At 41.2% G+C, this 22,983-nt stretch overlaps 1 protein-coding gene across 1 annotated transcript in view; it reads left to right on the plus strand.

Moving 5' to 3' along the window:
- Positions 1-22,983, plus strand: part of HECTD2 (HECT domain E3 ubiquitin protein ligase 2) — a 1,329,650-nt gene that overhangs the window by 450,077 nt on the left and 856,590 nt on the right. The window contains exon 4 of the mRNA XM_044056649.1: positions 8,793-8,895. Within this exon, the coding sequence (XP_043912584.1) occupies positions 8,793-8,895 (103 nt within the window). The remainder of the gene's footprint in view (positions 1-8,792; positions 8,896-22,983) is intronic.

The following is a 22,983-nucleotide window of genomic DNA, read 5'->3' on the forward strand; positions in this document are numbered from 1 at the left end:
TTTACACTAACTGTGTAAACAGTACCGGAAAAGGAACTCAAAGGTACAAAGTGGTAATACCAAAAATACATTTTAATATTTCAAGTAATGTAATTAGCAGGCTTCAGTTTAATGTTAGATTTGGAAATTGGACTGTGTACATTACAACCATGTATGTACAAATGCAAAAACAATCTGTACAAGCAAGTGCATTCTGTGGAGTATATAGTAAATGGTTTATCTGTGTAAATAGAATAACAAATCAAAACTTAACATTTGTGACATTTTTTTTTCCAAAAAAAAAAACAAGACTGCAATGCCTTTGCAATAAAATCCTCAAGCATTGTCAATAAATTACTATGTAGAACATCACTGTATAGAGTCAAATTCAGATTAATTCATTTCTAATAGTAATGGTTGACATCATTGTGTTGATAGTATAAAACCGTGCAAACTTACTGTATCGAAAGAAAACTTAAAAGGTTTTGTTTCCCAATGTGTTTGTAGTTAATAGCAATATAACTAATACAGACAGTTTTGTATTTAAAATAAAACAGAGGGAATGTATACAGTGATAAATGTCTAAAAATTTATAAATGCATGTGCACATCTATTTGCTAGTTAGATGCATATACACATCTGTTGCTATAATATATGTAGAAATAATATAGTTAGTTAAATACATGTATTTCTGTTTTCTAGCATACATATATTCTGGTACAGTTTGAGACCAGCTGAAGTTTCAGTGTCTGGAACATGCTTCAAGGACTATAGATACAAATGCAGCTGCTAGACAAGGCATGCAGCATTCAACACAGACATCTGCATTTCACTTGCATCATTCTGAACATCAAAACAGACGGAATTACCATATTTCATGAATAAAACTTAGGAAAATGCTACACAAAATAGAACACAAGACAATTTCAGTTGTAAAAAGCATACAGCATGTACCTTTGGGAAGATAACATTTAAACAAATATAACAGCATGGTTAGCTAAACAATGTCAGGCATACATACAAGTAGAGAAAAAAAAATCAAACATAAACATTTCAATAAACAGCTCTGTCTCCATTAGATGTTGTATATTACCTCAAAAATGTAACCGTTCTAACAAGGGAAAACATCATGCAAAATGTCAGTATGTAGACAATAACACAAAAATAAGAATAAACTCAACAGGGTAAAAAAATGCTATTTGTATAAACAACACAGTAATACAAGAAAAGGGCCATGGGTTAAACTACTTACCATTTTGGGTAACAGGCCAGTACTTCATACAGATCAAATGGTAAAAATACCATCCACTTGTACTATGATAGGACAACAATACCAAAAAACAATATTGCACTTCAGTATTACATTTCCAAGTTTTAAAAATGCTAACTGCAGATTTAAAAGAGCTTGGTATGAAAACCAGTAGGACAAGATATCTCACAGATTGTACATTTACAAGCACAAGTTATTAGAAGTATATTTGATAGATATTACAATTTAGTACTAATGTATCCAAGTTTGTAAATTGAACAAAATGTTGTGTAAATGGACAATATTGCCTTCAAATTTCAAAATGTTTGTTAAAGTGGCACCACAGTTTGTATGTATAGTTTCAAATAACCCAGCGTTAATAGTAAAAGACAAAAACAGAAGCTGACGCTGCCCATAATTGATGGGACATATTCAAAGGATGGTCATCATCTGGGGCTAAATTGGTCAATACATCCTGTGTTGGTAGTTTTAGGGGTCATAATAATAACAGCTTGGAATTGTTTTATATGCTGCAGGTTAGAAGAGTTGCAATAACTCAACAAGTTATGATTGCAAATATGAGCAAAGTGGAAAATGCTGTAAATGTTAATGCTAATGAAACAATTGCAGTCTTTTCTTTAAAGTTTAGTCCATTCCTCAAAAAAAAAAAATAAAATAACAGGGAACTGAAAGATTAATAGTTCACGGTCTTTTCACTAGCATGATTATTAGCTTGAATAAAAAGCTGCAAGAATGATAGAAATATAAAGGGTTAATTTTGGAATAGTATAAAATGCTGAGTAATAAGTAGTTGAAGTGTGCTGGCATAGCTTAATTAGATACTGGCATCCATGTAAAGGAGTATGTTATTGAGAAACAAAGTCTGTAAAAATAACTGCGCAGATGGCAGCTGGAGGGACATCAACAAAGAGGTGTAACATCAAGCAAGATAAAGTTGGAACATCAAGGTTCAGATAGTGCTGGAACACCACGTTTCAGATAATGCAACACTGAGTTTCCTTGGACCACCGAACTTGAAAAAGAATCAAGGACAATCATAAACTAGAAGAACAAAGAAAAGTGTTATACAAAGGAAGGTTGGAATACATCAGACTGAGAAAACATATCAAACTTTTTGATATAAATATGAGTGTGCATAAACAAGCTTTGGGAATTTGCCATAGAGAGCTGACAGCATCTGTGTTGCATGCTTGTAGATCTGAAAGGAAAATGTAATAGTAAAATGCGTATTAACTGAAGCAGTTTGTCTTAGTGTATTTATTGTACTTAGTACAATACAGTAATAAGACTAGCTGGTCACAATAGATAGTTAAATATACTGTGGTATGCATGCATGTAAATGCAAGTAACATTCTTCAGTGACAAAGGTCCAAAAATAGGGACACTTTTTAAATATTTCCCTTATTAAGTTAGAAAGTTGATAGAATACAGGTTTTGCATTAGCATGAATATTCTGAAAGGATTAAGTCTGAAACTCAAATATCTGTCATTATTTTTCTTACTTCAACCCTCAGTGTTTTTCCAGTGATTTGCCAGAAAACCACAATTGTATGAGAAAGACCAAAAATATGAGGCAAAAATCTGGACATTCTGCAAAAATCTGTATAGTTGAGAGGTATGGACTCATCAGTCTCTTACTTCAAACAGAAAGCAGATTATAGCTCGGACACAACCAATAGCTAAGCATCCAATGGTCATTTTAGCCATCTTTGCCAGCAAGCCAGAGCAAATGCTTATACTACTAAAGCTGGAAGCCACTTCATAGTTGATTAAAGCCCAGCATGATATAACAGCAGCTATTTTAAAGTTTAATTTTTAGAATTACTCATTTATTTTAAGATGCAAACATGGTACATCATCATCTTGATACCACCATCAGTATGCATCAGTAGTTTATGCTGTTAAGAAAATAAATTGGTAAGGAGCTTGGCTGGCAGTTCTAGTTATATTAATGCAAAGATGCACCTACTGCTTGGATAATTTCTATTAAATTCTCCCAAACTGTTACCTTCTCTCAGCATTTTTTGTTCTATTCCAATGTCTACTAAAATGTCTTGGGCAAATGGTAAAGCAAGTTTATAGAAATGCAAGGTAAACTCCTCTCAAGACTCATTTGACTACATGGTTGCTCATTCAGAGTCCCTGCATTAGTTTCTGTTGTAAACAGAATTAGAGCAGATGCCTCCATGCTTGTGGAGATTTAGACTAGTGCCAACAGAATCCTGTGCACTAAGCAGTTGTGAAATTTTTGTGCAATACATATTGTGTTTCCTTAGACTAGTACCAACAAAATCCTATGCAATAAGTAGCAGCTTTGGAATTCTGTGCAATAATACAGTGTCTCTTTAGCTTAGTAAATGTCTGTTGATATGTAAAACAGTAGCAGGAATGTCTACATTAAAAGTAATGTGAATTGTTGTATATGTTAGATGTTTGCACGTAGAGCCTGGAGTAGCATAATGTCATTCAGTTACATTTGCTGTGGAGTCTGAATGACAAAGTTTACTTCGACTTTGAGATGTCTTAGTGGCTGTGAAAATCCTTAACAACATGGCTGTTTCCATGAACAATTTCCATCAAACAATATATATTCAACTGATATTAAGGAAGTTATTACAGAGATTGAAGACTACTCGTACCATCTGGATATAACAGTTTCTTACCTGGAACTGGGATTTCAAGAATATAAACTTCAAATTATGTTTATTATAGATTTACCCAGCAAATGCACCAATCTATATAGCCCTCAGAAGAATAGAGATTATAGGCACAAGTTCTGCATTTTTGGATGCAGAAGGCCAGCAGATGGAAGGATATGCTAGGATTATTTAGAGCATGGGTCATCCTCACGGTACCAAAGATGGATCAGGGTAATCAAATTTATGTAGGGAGAGCTCATTGATTTTCTGCCCTCAAGCTTGGTCTTTGAGCAAAATCCAGGCAGTGATGGTGTGTTTTTTGTCACTTCCTGAAAAGAAAACTTCTTCTAGTAGCAGTTGCTTGAGGAACACCTTGCAGACACTGTTTAGATCAAAAAATTAGACCGCTAAAAGAGAATTCAAAACAGTTATGTACAAAGGTGTGGTGGCCTATAATGTTCTATGGTTCATGACATTATAAGCAAGTCTGCAGCCAGCTCCATGGCATAGAGGGGTGAAGACCAAGCTGTTTCTCAGGTGACCAGAGTTTGAATAGTGGCTAGGGCACCTGTAGAAGCTGGCAGAGGGAGGATAAGAGAGAGCAGACACTACTGACTTGCCCATTGTTGGAGGCTGGAGGTGTTTGTTTCACACATTGGTGACACCTTTTGGGAGCACAATGTGTCTACTACTTGGCAGCTCAAGTTTTTTGAGTCCATGCTGCTGTGTGCAAGTTGCATAGTTAGCCAAGAGGAGTTCAGTGTGTGGAGGCATAGTTTTTCTTAGAGGGCAGCTATATGTAGCTTGAAAGAACAGCCACAGGGGAGGATTGTGCTGTGCTAAGGGGAGATGGTAGGCTGTTTTATAGGATCTGCAGTCTGGTCTGCTTCCTACAATACTCTCACCACAGGGGGTTAATCACATGGAGCATGCCATGGCGGGAATAACTAGGATGTAGCACACTCACCTCAGCCAGGAATTTGCCTCCCTCTGATTCAGTGCAATTAGAGTAGCTATTGAACTTGTTCCTTCTGGAAAGGAGGAGGGCTAAAAAAAAAAGTAGACCACCATCCCATTTCCTATATATCTTATTGTTTTCCAGGATGAGCAGAAGCAATAATGGGCTGCTTCCATAATAAAGTTTTGGATTCTGTGAAGAAGCTGAAATACTGGGAAAGCTAAAGAGATAAGTAAACTTCCCAAGTGATTACACTGCCTACCAGTTCCAGGAGCCCAAGAGACATTACACTAACATCCAAGAGAGATTGAACAGACAGCCACAGGGAAATTGAAGCATACAGAAGGAAACTACTGACATTCCTGGGACAGAGTACATGTGGATTGTTTTTTTGAGTTCCTCTAGACTTATTACCACTGCAGGTTTACTAGACCAGACACTTATTATTGATGATGCATTGTATACATGTTTTTGTACAGTAATATGGCTTGATTCATTTCCGTAATTCCTATTGGACATTAATGACTAAAGTGATGCATTTTCCCTAGAGAAGGATTTTTTTTTAAATTCATACACCAGCAATTTACCTATGATTTGTAGGAATAACAGCTCTGCAGGGATCCCTGTATTTTTTGATGTACTGGCTAATTGCTAGCCTTATTCATTAAATTATGTTGAAAATTGATCGGATTGTTTTTGGACTAGGCTGGAGACTGGCAACAAAGAAGGGGTGGAGGCTGCAGGTCATATGGATTTTATTTGGGAGTGTTTGGGGGTGTATGGCTAGTTAGGACTTTGCCATCATAGCTGGTTCCCACAATTTTCAAATACTTGGATGACAGTTCGATACATTTCATACCTTGAATTCCTTTCACTTTTGCAGTGTATTTAAGTAATGTGTGTGTGTGTTTATATTTACAAATATATGTACATACATATATATATATATATATATATATATATATATATATATATATATATATATTAGAATGTCGATCTTCATAACATTGAGCCAAAGAGAGTGAAACAATACAATATCAAAGTGCCATAACATCATGATTTCCAAGACTGCACACACACATACCCTTCTAATTTTATATACCAACTCCAAAATCTCACTGCAGCTGAGCATGGGCGAAACCTCAATCTCAGCTCTACCTTGATCTCAAAAAGTTACCCACTTGCAGTGTGGGATCCTTTTGTTTCATAAGTAGCTACCAGGGTTTCAGTCAAGGGAACCGTTGAGGAACAGAGACCAAATTTCCAGTTGCTCCAGGCAGTCTGGTTAAGTGACCTGCTTAATGTCACAAAGTTGGCAAATGAGTGCTGAGGGAATCGAACCTTTTACCACATGAACTACAGCTCACAACTTTAACCTTCTGTGCCAGCTGCCATGTACATTTAAACTGCCTGCCTATTTTCAGAGGGAAGCAAAGAAGAGAAGCTCAGACTACAACATATAGAATTCTACTTTAAGAATTGGATAATGAATATTGAATTTTTGGTAGACATGGACAGAAAATATGCAATAATGTGTAAGTTAGATGTTGGGTTTAACTGATAGTAAACCATGTAAAATACATATTTGTAAGGGTTGAGTAACTGTCATAATAACTGACTAGACACCAAGGAGACATGCATACAAACTACGACTGAACAGTAGCTCGCATTCCAGTCAATAAAAATAAAAGGTGAAGTTATGAGAATGTGTGTATATACAGGGCTGGCTGTAAAACATGTTAGGAACTGGGAAAATGAATAATTAGTGCTTTTTACTGTATGAAGACTGGGTGCAACTGTTGGATTCTTTCATGTGTTTGACAGGTAAATCAGGACATGAGGTGAATTTACAGGCAAACTTGATTAACAATGGTGGAGTTATATATCCAATTTCAGCTAGCAATGTTCCATAGAGAAGAAATATGCTGGCTGCCTTTTCACCAAATGCAGTTATTAGAAGTTTTAGTTTTGTTAGCAAAAACAGATTGCCATATTGCATATATGAGGAGCTACTGCTCCAAAACAGTTTATGATGCAAGACCACTTGAATATAGTTTATCTTATCTTGAAGAAATCTCAGCCTCCATTTACTAAGGTTTGACAGCAATGATTGGAAAAGGGAAGGCCTATTTCAAATCCAGCTGTATCAAAATCCTTCTGTGCAACAGATTGCAAAAGTCTTGCTCTCAGTGTAAGAGATTTACTGTGGTGTGAGTCTGGTTTATAGGTTACTGAACTTATCAAAATTGACCCATTTCAGCTACTGTTCAGAAGACAACACTTTTGGCACTCACAGCAGTAAAACAATAAAATATTTTCAGTCGAGAAATAAGCAAATCTTAAAATTCAGTATTGGACAGAAAGTTGTGATGTGGAGTACAGCAAGCTAATGTGGACAAATAAAAGCAAGCTGTAAAAGGTAAACATTTGGATAGAAGTTAACCAGATCCTCTTATTGGTTCATAAGTAAATACTAAGCTGTTAGTCTACAGACAGCTAATAACCAGAGGTCAGAATCAAACATTATACCTTGTATTTGTGAGGTTATGATTTTGACTATTTTGCCAACCTCATCCCCAGCATCCCGGTCCTGTTTGCTGTTAGGATTATGACTGTGACATCTGATACTAAATTTAGTAAGGTACCCTCTTTCAAGACCCTAACAAAATCCATCATCTGGCTGTCTGCTGGTTCTAGCCATACTTTTATAGAAATCCACTGAAAGATATCAGGACCACCATCTTGCATCTTTTCAGTCATTAACACTTCTGCCTGTGCTTTGACCATGTTAATATATAGCTTATCTTTGTGCAGCAACTTAGCACCTTTCTACTTTCCACTTCCCTCAATGTGTGTGTCCTTGTTCCATTATGTGGTGTGGCACCAAAAATTACCTTAACTTTAGACTTGCATCATGTCTTCTTTTTGGAGTCTAGTACCCCAAAAGTTATTCTTGATTGTGGCTCTGTATATCCTTTCTTTCTCTCACGATAGAACTCTTCTGGTAAAGGTTGATGCGACTAATGAGATTAGTGCAAAAAGTACTTTCACTACTTATTTTGCACTGTGATCTGGTAGTCATTTTCCTATGTGGTTGCCTCACTAAAATATTGTTTTCTGTAACAAGAGAAAGTTTTCCTTAAAAAAGATAGAGTATTAATACACAATCATTTGTTTTATTTGTACTGTGCTTGTAATGAAAATGCATTATTTTTTGTGACTGTAGGGAACCATTCTTTTACAGGTATCAAAATTAAATTTAGTTGCATTTTGTAATACAGCTACAGTTTTCATAGATATGTTTCAAAAGATCCCTTTCATATGACAAGTCTAACACTGATTAACAGCACAAAGTCTTTTTCTTCTTCTTTTGGCGTTTCCCGGTTAGGGGTTGCCACAGCGGATCACCTGTCCGCTCATGATTGGCAGTGGAGTTTTACAGTGTCAAGTTGCCAGCCTGGCACCCAACCTTCCACAGAAGGCATACACACTCACACCTAGGGCCAATTTAGAGTGTCCAATCCTCCTACAGCATGTCTTTGGGATGTGGGAGGAAACCAGAGCACCTGGAGGAAACCCACACAACCACATGGAGGACATGCAGACTCCACACAGAAGGCACCCCTGCCAAGGATCGAACCGGAGAACCTCTTGCTGTGAGGCAGCAACGCTAACCGCTGCACCACCGTGGCTGCCCACGATTAACAGCACAAAGTACTGACTTAAAAACTTGTGCTGCAATCCAGCAGCCAACCACTTTTTGTATATCATGTGACCCAAGCCAAATGTTTTAACCTGCTTGCTCTGTCCATGACCAATGACTTGTTCAGTTAGCATCTATACCTCTTCATTGAAATCTGTGCCCACTTTTGCTCTTGTTTCTACTGAGTGACCACATTGCAATGAATCTCTTAAGTGCAATATAAATTTTAATTTTGTGTTGCAGGGAAGATATAGAAAAGGCTAAGACAACTGGAGACTGGAAAACTGTGCAAGAATTTTATTTAACAACGTTTGAGTCCTTCCTGGAACTGAATGCGGCATTTAAGGTACTAGTTAATATACAGTCTAATAGAAGTATTGACCATACTGTGTTTGCATATTTTAAACAAAGCCATTGTTTATTGTTGCTCACCAAATGGCATGTTGATGAAATATACAAGGGTATAGTGGTTATGATTTTCATACAGTCTTTCAGAACAGTTCTGACTACATCATGTGTAAGGATTACCAGTTTTCAGACTACATGGGCCAGAAGCTTCTCATAGTCTTCGTTTTTTGTATAACCAGATAATTACATTATTTTATGGTTCTTTGGTTGTTAATATTTGCTAACAGGTCACAGTTGTATACACAAGTTTACCAGCAAACGGCAAATATTTTCTATTCAAACAGCAAGACTTCTGGTGATTTCATTTATTTAGATTTTAGCTTATAACTGTTTATACTTCTGTTGCAGAATATTGCTCATGCTGTGAAGCAAATGGTTGTTTGGTAGTCTGTGTAGGGTACTAAGTTGCTGCTCAAAGAAGAGCTACATATTAACAGGGTCAAAGGACAAGGAGAAGTGTTAATGGCTGAAGGAACTGGTGTAGACCAAGACAGTGTCAGCTGTCTCACCACAATGATGGCAAATGTATGGATATCCTTTTGCTGTAAACTGCTGAATGTTGGTATCTAAATTAGATTATATTTCACAATGAGAAGGTCTGAAATTTCTACAGATAATCTTGAGCTGCTTGGAGTAATGCTAATCAAAAACATCATAATGTGTGTTATTTAGAAACTAAGGGCATACAGTAGACTGAATGGCAGTGCACAGGAATAGTGCTGTTTAGAGAGAGAGAGAGATTGTGCTACTGGAGAAATAGAGTGGAATGCACTACATGCAACTGACAGCATAGCATGATGAAATCAAATGTGGAGTAATTCAAAAACATCAAATCAGTGCAGTGATTCAAGATTAACATATTTTCTTAATGCCAATACATTCTGGTTAACAGGAACTTAATGTACATTATGATGCAATGACTAGTGGTAGGATTAGCAGGACAGTGAGTGCTAATGGCTGCCTTGGAGAAAGTGTTGCATGGCTTTGCCATCTACATCACAGATGGCTCCACCATTGGCTAACATGCCATCACAACCACAACCAGACATTGATAACTGCTACCATATGGACAGACACAGTAGAATAATTAGTAGACGTGGTCCCATCATGTGGAATCAAGGGAGATGTTTGGACTGACTATCTCAGTGAACATGAAGGTTTGTGTAGCATTGAATTCTTTGCTACAGGGACAATTCAGCATCCAACAGGGGGCATGTTAAGAGTTTTGAAGACATCATCCATGTGCATTCCACAGTAGGTCCTTTACATGATGCTGCATAATATGGAGGAGCATATTTGATTTTCACCAACCACCACTGTGCAGGCATTCTGAGGCATAGTTTGTTTCCTTGACATTTGTTGCATTCGTTGGGTCATTGACTGTACCCAGATGGTCTTCCACTCCATCAATTGCCAGCTGATGCCCATTGAACAGGATGTTATATGCAATGTGCTTGTGTATCATCCTGGTGATTCCCATGATTCCTACATTTGGCACACATGCGACCTATGCCATCATTTTCTGTGAGGTGTTAGGGTCATCTAGTTGTACACCTTGTTCACAGAATGCATTCTTGATCATTTGTTTCCATGAACACAAGCAACAAGCCACCCACAAATGTCCACTGTTGGATGTTTCCAGTGATGCAGGATATGCCTTGGAACCACTGATTAACTCCAGCAGCTCCCAGATCAAGGTGAAAGATGGGGTGTAACACTGTACTGTACTATGTTGTCACAGATACAACACATGTATTTGGACTTCTAAAGGCTCACTTCCACTGCTTGGGTACATCTGGTGGCACACTGTAGTTGTCTGCACCTTGTGACACGATATGATGCCACAAAAACCTTTACAATATTGGAGCATTGTAGTACCACCAGACAGACTGGTGGCAGCAGCTGCAGCAGATGAGTCAACTGAATAGTGATTGGAGGAACTGGTTGCAGTGGCAAAGATGCGGCATCTGGTCCACAATTATGGGTCAGGACAGGGAAAATAGCAAATAAGACTGATAACCACATTAACACACCAGTGCTGTGCATTACAGTTTATTGACTGACCACATTCTCTATTAGACATTAGCATGCCAAAACAGACCAGAGGAGGTAGGCAGGGCACAGTCTATATCATTTTCAGAGCAGTGTTAACAAAAGTGGATGGGTTAAGAGAGGTGGATGCTATAGCTGAGTGTGTAGTTAGGATGATGTTCTTCGTGTTTCATGGTTGCAGTCATTACATGTGGGTTATCTGCTTGCAGGTAGCCCTCAGCCAGTCTGAATGTCAAAGTGTTGGATTCCTGCATCGGAATCTCTCTCTTCTTCCATGATGTCAGGTCATCAGGGGTATAAAATATGCAGCCAACGTCATTACCCCAGTCTTTCTTGCCGCGTGGTGTCCGAAGCAGAAGCAGTTCACAAGTGCTGGTCGGTCGACTCCTGAAATTTTCATTTTCAAGTTTCAGAACCAACGTCTTCAAAAAAGCTAAGTACCCCCTTGGGGATCCTTTTTTTTGCTCTTAACTGATGTCAGTAAAAGTTAACAATTGTATTACCTGTGAAAAGCAAATACCTCATAAAGATTTTCATTCGTACTGCATTCCCTGCTTAGGCCCAGACCACAATGTCCCTCGCTGTCAGTTTTGTGCCTTATTCAACTCCTGGACTATTTGTTGTCAGTTTCTTTTTGCAGAAAATTATGTTGGTACTCGGTTTAACTATCCAGAAATGGCTTCGGTAAGCCATCTGACTACCGACATTCTGCAAAAAATGTAAAGATAAAGACAGACCGCATAGGTCCAAAGCTGCTGACAACGCTTCTGTTAAGCTAGTCGCCAGTTCACCGGTATTCAGTGAGGTGCTTTCACAGCCCCTGATACCCACTACTTCAGATTCGCAGGCCTCTACTGAGACCCATTCAGAGGCCAGTATGCTGCAAGATGTTTCTTTGATTATGGAACCTGCGGATGTCTCTACCTTGGATGGGTCCAGAGCGGCTGTGTAGGCACTGGCTTATGAGGGTGTATTCAGGCTTACTGACTTGCATTTCAAACTGACGCCATCTTCTTCTTCAAGGCCTAAAACATGACCCACGCCTTGAAAACTGACCTCCAAGCCGCATGGTCAGGCCCATATGCTTGAAAAAAAAAAAAAAAAAAAAATGATAAGAATGGCTGAAGATATTATTACTTTAATTAGGGGAAGCCAGCCTTCTCCCTGTAAGAGACCTAGAACTGATTTTCCTTCTGATCAGGATTCTGAAATTTCTGTTTCTTCTGATTACCAGGATTTGCCCTTATCTACCTATGAGGATTCTGATGCAGAGGATTCCATTCCCTCTGCTTCCCCTCCAGAAGATTTTACTTTTGGTGAAACCTTGCACACTCTTAGGGAGCATTTCCGCTGGGAAAGACAGGGATTACTCTGACTCCATAAAGAGGCTTAGGGAATTCTTACTTCTCCCTCAACACAGGCCATTAGCTATCCCTCCTGTCCTGGACATTGTAGATGATGCCTTCTTGGAATCTAGCCTGGCCCCAGACACTTTACCTCCAGCTCCCAGGAAGCCTGACCGGTATTATACAGTACCTGACTCACACACGTTCCTCTTCAAGAATCCTACTGTAGACCCAGAGACCATTTCCCAAGGACCTAAAGGCATTAAGGCTACTACTGCCAAAAACCCTACTCCCTCTGATAGAGATTCCAGGGCCTTGGATAGATGGGGTAAGAAGGTATACACTTCTGCTACTTTGGCCATTAGGGCCTTAAACTGCCAGTTTCATGTGTTAAAGTATCAGCAGCATATCATGACACTACTTAAACAGAAAATGATGTTGATTCCTGACTGTGCTGAAAATAAAGAATTACAGGATTTAATGCATTCTGCTGAACAAGTTGGTAAACATACTTTGCAATGTGGTTTTGATTCTTTAAAAGCATCTTGCAGGGCTGCTGTCACTGGATCTGTACTTAGAAAGCATGCTTGGCTTAAGGAGGAAAATTTGCCATATTATGTTAAAGTTAAACTGCTGAATGCTCCCTTAAACCAAGACTGCCTGTTTGGCAACAAAGCAGAAGTTGTCCTTAAAAAGATGGAGGAAAAAGCTAAATCTATGCAAACTGTTAAAGATTTCCTGCAGATTTAGCAGGCATTGGCCTTCTAAGAATTGGTCCTTTCCTGTCTCTTCCAGGCCTTCTCTGTCCAAGCCCAGGAACAGCAGACCACCTAGGCTACAGACCCAAGGTACTCACAGGCCTAAGCAGTGGCGGGCTCCCACTTCCAAAGCTGGAAGTAGTAAGACACCCCCTATAGAAAAATGTCACAATGACTTAACCTTAAACCTTCTAAGCCCTGGTCTACTGCCTGCTCCCATAGGGGGAGAGATCGCCCTACATGCACAAAACTGGGATCTCATTACCCAGGACAAATGGGTTTTAAATATAGTTTTCAAAGGATACAGATTTTACTTCCACACCTTACCAACCCCTAATGGTTGGCCAGATCTACCCCCAAATCAGTGGGCAGAAGCTCAGCAACAGGTTCGCTCTCTGCTAAGTATCGGGGCTATTCAAACTGTCCCAGCAGAAAAAAGGGGACAAGGTTTTTACTCAAGACTTTTCCTGGTACCCAGAAAAGACAGCTCATGGCGTCCCATCCTGGACCTCTCTATTCTAAACACCTTTTTGGTAATCCCAAAATTCAAAATGCTAACACTTCAACAGCAGCTTCCTGTGCTAGACAAAGATGCCTGATTGGCAACCTTAGACTTAAAGGAAGCTTACCTGCACATTCCAATAAGGGAATCTTGCAGGAAATACCTACGCTTCAGAGCAGGCTCCATGCAGATGTTCATCGTGTTTCACTGTTGCAGTCATGACTGTAAGGTTCTCCCTTGCCGGCAGGCAGTCATCGGTCGGCCAGAATCCCAAAGTCTCGGTCCGGCATCGGCTGCTCAGCCATGCTCCCTGACGTCTGAGCGCCAGGAGTACAAAGCTGACAGCCGACGCCATGTTCTCCAGTCTTTCTTGCCGTGCGGTGATAGCAGTTGGCATTTGCCAGTCGGCTGACTCCTGACAATTTTTTCTAAACGTACTTCAGTCCGAAGACTTTCTTCTCCTACTCAAAGCTAAGTACCCTGTTGGGGAAACTTTTTTCTTGCTCCAGTCTGATGTCAGAAAAAGTTAATAATTGTATTTCTTGTGGGAAGCAAATACCTCATAAGGATTTTCATTCTTACTGTATTCCTTGCTTAGGTCCTGACCACGACGTAGCTAGTTGTCGATTTTGTGCTAGATTCAATCAACATACGATTAAACGAAGGTACGATTCTGCATTTCATTACTTCGGTAGGCGTTTTAATTACAAAATGTCGTCGGATTCGGTTCTGGCTACCGGAGTTCACAAACGACGCAAGGATAAAGACAGGCCTCCGAGGTCCAAATCGGACGATATTGTACAAGCAGAGCCAGCTTCAGGTTCAGCTGTCATCAGTGAGGCACTTTTGCAGCCCCTGTCATTGGCCATTTCAGAACCGATGGCCGAAACGGACTCCCACGAGGAGCCAACTAGGCCTTTAAATATTTCTGTTGCAGGACCTTCGGACAACGCTCCTTTGGATGGGTCCGGAGCCACTGTGCAGGTACCGGCTTCCGAAGGGGTTTTCAGGCCTACTCATCTTCTGATAAAGGCAAAGCCAAAGACAAAGGCAAAGACTCCTTCCAAATACAGCCCAGGCCTCTTCTGATCCGGCACCCAAGTCTCAGAAACAATTACTTAAGATGGTGGAGGACTTACTTACTATGATTAGGGGTTCACATCCCCCTCCAGATAAAAGGCCAAGGCAGGAAGTGTATTATGACTCCTCTGATCAGGCTTCTGTTTCTTCAGTTTCTTCTTCTGACCAGGAATATTCTTTCCCTCCTTATGAGGATTTTGATGCTGAGGAATCCATTCCTTCAGCTTCTCCCCCTGAGGATTTCTCTTTTGGGGAAACTTTACATGAAATGAGGGAAAATTTTAACTGGGAAGGACAGGAGTACTCGGAATCTAAGAAAAGACTTAGGGATTTTCTTCTTCTTCCCCAACGTAGACCCCTGGCTATTTTTGGATATTGTGGATGATGCTTTTTCGGAGGCTAACTTAACTCCTGACTCTTTTCCTCCTGCTCCTGTTAAGCCAGACAGATATTATAGGGTTCCTGATTCTCACCAGTTTTTATACAAGAATCCTACCGCTGATCCTGAAACCATTTCTCAGGGCCCTAAGGGGGTTAAGGCTGCTACTACTAAAAACCCCATTCCCACTGAGAAGGATTCCAGATCTTTAGAAAGATGGGACAAAAAAGTGTACACTTCTGCTACTTTATCTATTAGGGCTTTAAATTGTCAATTTCATATGCTGAAATACCAGCAATTTCTTCTGTCTGTTTTGAAACAAAAGCTAACTTCCATTTCTGCCTGTGCAGATGATAAGGAATTACATGATTTAATGCATGCCACTGAACAAGTTGGGAAGCATGGTTTACACTGTGGATTTGATGCTTGGAGGCTTCTTGTTGGGCTGCTGCCTCTGGTACAATCATTAGAAGGCATGCTTGGTTAAAGGAACAAAACTTGCCAGATCAAGTAAAAGCTAAGTTATTGGATGCTCCTGCTGAGCATAATGTTTTGTTTGGACCTAAGGCTGAAGAGGTGATTAAGAAGATGGAGGACAAGGCAAAATCCATGCAAACGGTTAAAGATTTCTTGCAAGTACAGCCACCCAGATTTAGTAGGAATTGGCCTACTAAAAATTGGTCCTTTCCCAATTCAGACAGGCCTCAGAGGGGCAGATGCAGACACTCCCGAGGAAGGCCTCAAACGCAAGCCTCTTATAGACCAAGACAGTGGGCTGCTTCCACCCCTAGGGGAGGAGAGGACAGGTCGCAAGCTCATAGAAAACAGGCTTAATGACTCCCTCGGTTGGGCTGCAGGAACTTCTTGCCTGGAAGCCCCTCTCGGAGGAAAACTTTCTCTTTTTCACCTAAATTGGACTCATATAACCCAAGACAAGTGGGTTCTGGATGTGGTTTCAAGAGGTTACAAATTCCATTTTCATACCCTACCAAGACCAAGCGGATGGCTGGATCTTCCAAAACATCAATGGTTAGAGGCCTTAATCCAGGTGGAAACTCTCTTGGCTATGAAAGCCATAGAACTGGTTCCACTTTCAGAGATGGGACAAGGTTTTTACTCAAGGCTCTTTCTAGTACCCAGAAAGCAAAATTCATGGAGACCCATTCTGGATCTGTCAATCTTGAACACTTTTCTCGAAATACCAAAATTCAAGATGCTTACTCTGCAGCAGCTTCTTCCAATGCTGACCAAAAATGCATGGATGGTAACTCCGGATTTAAAGGAGGCATATTTACACATTCCCATCAAGCAGGAATGCAGAAAATACCTCAGGTTCAAGGCCGGATCGAGGCACTATCAATTCTCTGCACTGCCCTTTGGATTGTCTACTGCACCCAGGGTTTTCACCAAATGCCTGGCTCCAGTAGTAGCTTATTGCAGACTCAAGGGAATTCAAATTTACCCTTATCTAGACGACTGTCTTATTCAGGCAGACAGCAAGGATGTCTTACTCCAGCATCTAGAATTTGTTCAAAATCTTCTCAAGTTCCTGGGATTCACTGTAAACATAAAAAAGTCAAATTTGATACCCTCATAACAGATAACCTTTCTGGGTGCTCTTCTAAACACAACTACCCAGATGGCATTTCTGACATCCGAAAAACAATTACAGCTGGCTTCAACTTTCAAAACCTTGGCAAGTTTAACTCTGCTATCTTCAAGGAAATTCCTGCAGGCTTTGGGTTACATGGCCTCCTGCATCCTTCTCGTACCATATGCAAGACTACATATGAGGAAAATAAAGTGGTACCTAAAAAGTGTATGGTCTCAGCATTGCCACAGTTTAGACATACAGATCACCGTCCTGCCTTGTGTTCAAAAGGAATTCCTTTGGTGGTCCAAGGCATGTACTCTAAACACAGGAAAACCTTTCAGTCTGCCTCCAGCCACTCAGATACTAACCACAGACGCTTCAGATTATGCATGGGGAGCCCATTTTCAGGGCAACTGTCTGCAGGGCCTTTGGACAAAGGATCAGAAGCACCTGCATATCAATTTAAAGGAAATGCTAGCCATTCAGAATGCTCTATGGGCTTTCAGGAATCTTCTACAACCGGGACAGCTACTGATACAGACAGACAACACCACAGTTATGTGGTACATAAACAAGCAAGGGGGATCTCATTCCTATCCCCTTTGCAGACTAGCCATGAATCTATGGAACACAGCTCTAGCTTGCAAACTGGACCTTCAAGCTCAGTTTCTACCAGGGAAGCAAAACTTCCTGGCAGACAGTCTGAGCAGAAACCTGTCGGACCCACACGAATGGATGCTGGATACCGAAATATTCAGGATGATTACAGCAGTCTGGGGATGTCCTCACATAGACCTCTTTGCATCCCACCTCAATCATCAACTACAGATTTTTTGCACCAGGACATTCCACGAACTAGCTTGGAAAGTGGATGCACTATCATTCAGTTGGAGAAACCTCTCGGGGTATGCTTTCCCACCTCTACCTCTTCTTCCACGGGTGTTATTAAAGATCAAACCGGTCAAGCCCAAGATGATAATTTTGCTGGCCCCAAATTGGCCTCGACAGTTTTGGTACCCAACACTGAAAAACCTTTGTCTGGAGCCCCCTTGGGTATCACCACAGATTCCGAACCTTCTGTCCCAACGCCAGGGTCAGGTTCTGCACTCCCATGTCCAAACTCTCAGCCTAGTGGCCTGGTTAATCCAGGGTCTTTAATTCATTCTCTTCTACCCAAGCAGGTTATGGATGTCATTTTAGAAGCCAGACGTCCTAGCACTAGAAAATCTTATGCAGGAAAATGGAAAAGATTTCACTCCTGGATGCAGGCTCAGGATTCAGATCCTCTTATTCCTAACATTCCTCTGATTTTACTTTACCTGATGGACCTCTTACATAAGGGTCTCTCTTTCTCTTCCATAAAGATCCATGCCTCTGCTATTTCTGCTCATTATAATACAGACCCTCCAATCTTTTCCCATCAGCTCATGAGACAGTTTCTCAGAGGAGCTAAGAACTTAAGGCCCCCTAGATCTCCTCCCATTCCTGCTTGGGATCTCAACTATGTTTTGGAAAAACTCACCTTACCTCCTTTTGAGCCTGCTGCCACATCTGACATCAAGTTTTTATCTTGGAAGACAGCCATCCTGTTAGCTCTTACCTCTGCCAGGAGAGTTTCAGAGTTGCAAGCTCTCATGGCTGTGGAACCTTATATTATTTTTCATCAAGACAGGGTGTCTTTGAGGACTAATCCTACTTTCATGCCTAAGGTGGTTTCCAAAGTGGCTTTAAATCAAACTATTCACTTGCCAACTTTTTTCCCCAGTCCTCAAAATAAGGGGGAAAGGATCTTGCATTCCTTGGATGTACACAGACAACTACGTTTTTACCTGGACAGAACCAAGGACATTAGGAAATCAGAGCAATTGTTTATTTCTTACGCTTCAAGTTCCCAAGGTAAAGCCATTTCAAAACAGACCATTTCTAAATGGATTGCTCATGGAATCAGATTTTGCTATTCACACCATGGAAAGCAAATCCCAGGGAGTATAAGGACTCACTCTACCAGAGCTGCTGCCACGTCAGCTGCCTTCCTCAGGGGAGTTCCTAGCCAAGACATTTTGGAAGCTGCTACTTGGAGTTCAGTGCATACTTTTTCCAAGCACTACAATCTCCCTCTCTACTCTAAATCTAGGGCAGGCTTTGCTTCTGCTGTCTTGCAGGGCCTTTTGGCCGCCCCCTCTACTTTATGACCACCTCCCTTTTATTCTGCTTTGGGATTCAACCCTACAGTCATGACTGCAACAGTGAAACACGATGAACATAGTACAGTTGTGTACACTTACCATAAATGTAGATGTTCAAGTGTCTTCACTGTTGCAGTCTGCTACCTCCCTCCTGTCCCTCTTATTTTTCTTTTGTGTGGTACCCTTCTTCACCCTTCTTTTGAGGTGTATTTGCAAAGGGTATGGGATCTTACTCATTTTTGAACACCTGACATCTGGGGCAAGAAAAACTGGAGAACATGGCGTCAGCTGTCAGCTTTGTACTCCTGGCACTCTGACGTCAGGGAGCATGGCTGAGCAGCCGACGCCGGACCCAGACTTTGGGATTCTGGCCGACCGAGGACTGCCTGCCGGCAAGGGAGAACCCTACAGTCATGACTGCAACAGTGAAGACACTCGAACATCTACATTTATGGTAAGTGTACACAACTGTACTTTCTCTGCACTTCCCTTTGGCTTATCTACTGTGCCCAGGGTATTCACAAAGTGCCTAGCTCCAGTCATTGCATTTTTCAGGCAAAGAAATATTCAAATACACCCATACCACGATTGTCTAATTCAGGCAGAAAGCCAGGACATGCTACTACAACATCTGGCATTTGTAAAGAAACTTCTAACCTCACTGGGGTACACCATAAATGAAAAGAAATCTCATTTAGTACCCTGCCAACAAATTGTATTCCGGGGAGCACGCTTTAACACAACTTCCCAGATGGCTTACCTCACACCAGAGAAACAAGTTTACTTGACAGCCTACTTCAAACTACTGGCCGCAAAGACCCAGCTATCTGCAAAGAAAATTCTGCAAGCCCTGGGGTTCATGGCCTCTTGCATTCTACTAATTCCATATGCAAGATTGCATATGAGGAAACTACAATGTTATCTGAAAAGCCCATGATGTCAACATTCTCAGGACCTGGAATCATTGATTCCTATCATTCCTTGCATAAAGACAGAGTTCCTTTGGTGGGCAGAGGCCTGCTACCACAACAAGAGGCTCCCTTTCACTCTACCCCCTGCCACCCAAACCCTAACAACAGATGCATCAGACTATGCATGGGGGCTCACTTAGCATGGCAGTGCATTCAGAGCAAATGGAACCCAAGTCAGATGCACCTGCATATCAATCAAAAAGAAATGTTAGCTGTACAGAATTCCCTCACAGCCTTCAAGGATCACATTCTTCCAGGACAATTATTGGTAAAGACAAACAACACCATTGTTATGTGGTACATAAGCAGGGGGGGGTCCACTTGTACCATCTCTGCAGACTAGCTATGGCTCTGTGGAACACAGCCTTGAGCAACCAAGTGCACCTACAAGCTCAATTCCTGCCAGGCAAGCGGAATTCACTGGCAGATGACCTTAGCAGAAATTTCATGGACCCCTCAGGAACAGTCTTTCCTTTATGCCCAAGGTGGTGTCTAGTGTGGCCCTTAATCAGTCCATTCATTTGCCTACTTTTTTCCCAAATCCACAAAACAAAGGAGAATGAATACTACACTCTCTGGACGTGCACAGGCAACTTAGATTTTACTTGGACAGGACTTAGCCTCTCAGGAAATCTGAACAGCTGCTAGTTAGCTTTGCTGCAGGGGCAGAGGGGAAGTCCATTTCAAAGCAAACCATTTCTAAGTGGATAGCCCATTGCATTCATTTCTGCTATAAGCGCCATGGAAAACCTACCCCACAAGGGATAAGATCACATTCCACCAGGGCTGCACCTACCTCTACAGCCTTTCTCAGAGGTGTCCCTACCAGGAACATCCTATAAGCTGCTACCTGGAGCTCTGTACATACCTTCACCAAGCATTACCACATGCCTATTTTTTCTAAATCCAGAACTGGTTTTGCCACTGCAGTCTTGCAGGGCTTAATAGCTGGTCCTATTGCTCTCTAACTTCCTCCTCCCTTCCTTAGCTTTGGGAATCAACCCAAATGTAATGACTGCAACAGTGAAACACGAAGAACATAGTACAGTTGTGTACACTTAATGTAGATTTTCAAGTGTATTCACTGTTGCAGTCCTGGTTACCCTCCCTCCAGCCCTCTGACTTCTCTTGGCTATACTTTTCTTCTTCTTTAGTGTATTTTAGCTTTCTGGTTTATTTGCTTTTTGTTGGAGGTGTTACCTAAAATATAATTGTTTTCCATTATGGGGGCACCTGATATCTGGGGCAAGAAAAACTGATGTAATGACGTCGGCTGCATGTTTTTATACCCCTGACAACTTGACATCATGGAAGAAAAAGCATCTGATGCAGGAATCCAAGACTTTGATATTCAGGCCAGCTGAGGGCTACCCTGCAGGCAGATAACCCAAATGTAATGACTGCAACAGTGAATACAGTCAAACATCTACATTTATGGTAAATGTACACAACTGTACATTATGGTGCATCATGGATCATGTCCACCACTGTCCAGTGACGCTTCCATTAGATGAATGCTGCTTCAGTGATTTGGGTGTCCCAGCAGTACCAGGGCAAGAGATTTCCTCTCCAGTGAATCATGTACCACTTAATGAGGATGTGCGGGAGCCCTGCTGACTCCTTCCCCTTGTTGGGATGCAGTAGAAGATCAGTACCCATGACCCCATGAATGGCCATGGCTAGGCATTGCACATGGGGGGAGTAGCCAGAGAGAGAGTGAGAGATGGTGTAAACTACAAGACCCAGAATGGCAGGATTTTTATCATCCTGCATTTGCCCTGGCTGCTGTGTGTTCCTGGCCCCGGAGGTATTTTTCCCTGTCTTTCAACCTCCATTCCTGAATTAAGACTTGGGAATCCTGCCTGCTCAATTAGGATCCCTTGCTCTTAGTTTCAACCTGCTCATCTACAGCCCAAATAAACCTGTCATCCTATTTCAAATTCCCATTTACCAAAGGAAATAAGGAACTTTCAACCTCCATTCCTGCATTAAGACTTGGGAATCCTTCCTGCCTGCTCAATAAGGATGCCTTGCTCCTAGTTTCAGCCTGCTCATCTGCAGCCCAAATAAACCTACCATCCTGTTTCAAATTCTGAGTTACCAAAGGAAATAAGGAACTTTCAACCTCCATTCCTGCATTAAGACTTGGGAATCCTTCCTGCCTGCACAGTAAGGACCCTTTACTCTGAGTTTCAGCCTGCTCATCTACAGCCCCAAAATCCTACTGTCCTATTTCAAATTCCCAGTTACCAAAGGAAATAAGGAACTTTCAATCTCCATTCCTGCATTAAGACTTGAATCCTTCCTGCTTGCTCAATGAGGACCCCTTGCTCTTAGTTTCAGCCTGCTCATATAGACCCCAAAGAAACCTACCATCCTATTTCAAGTTCCCAGTTACCAAAGGAAATAAGGAAGTACTTTTTTTCCCTAGAACTACTGTTAAACTGTACTGTTTTCAGTAACATAGTAGTGCATGTAATCACACCATCGAGGCAGGTATCCAGCAGCCATACCCCTCTCTACCCAATAGGTAACTACTCTTCTCTCATTAGGAACTATTACTTGAGCCATCTATTCTAGCTACCTCTGTATCTTAGGGCTTTGATGTGCTATATCTATTGCCCACTAGGTGGCACCTTAATCTAGGCCTGAGTTGTTATCCCTACTCCCCTGTATTGGATTCCAGACTACCTTTCAATTACCTTGTTGTACTTGACTGCTACTAAAATTGTCCCTCTCTACTTATCTACTGTTCTCCTATTCCTCTCTACTATCCCTTAGCAAGCAAACAGCTGAGCTATCACACCCCACTCACCTGGAACTACCAAGGGCTCCTCAGGAGTCTGCTGCTCACTGATTGTCTCTGGAATTTCTTTCTTTACCTGTTCCAACCCACTCCGTTCGCCCTGCGGGCTCACTCCGGTCCTCTACCCTACCCCAATTCCCACCCACTCCGAGTACTCCTAAACTTATACAACCAAACCACACCCTCTCCATCTCCAAATCAATCACAACAATCACCTTATTAACATACTATACACATCTCTCTCTAACCACCCGTAGTATAACTCCTCCCCTCCAAAGAACACCGGTAAAGCTTATTAGTCACGATGCAAACATTAACTTCCCAAATCCAGTGAAAGTTCCTAATCTTTGTT

Source organism: Protopterus annectens, chromosome 14.part0 (genome assembly GCF_019279795.1).
Source record: "Protopterus annectens isolate FY-2018-M chromosome 14.part0, PAN1.0, whole genome shotgun sequence".
NCBI classification, from domain to species: domain Eukaryota; kingdom Metazoa; phylum Chordata; order Ceratodontiformes; family Protopteridae; genus Protopterus; species Protopterus annectens.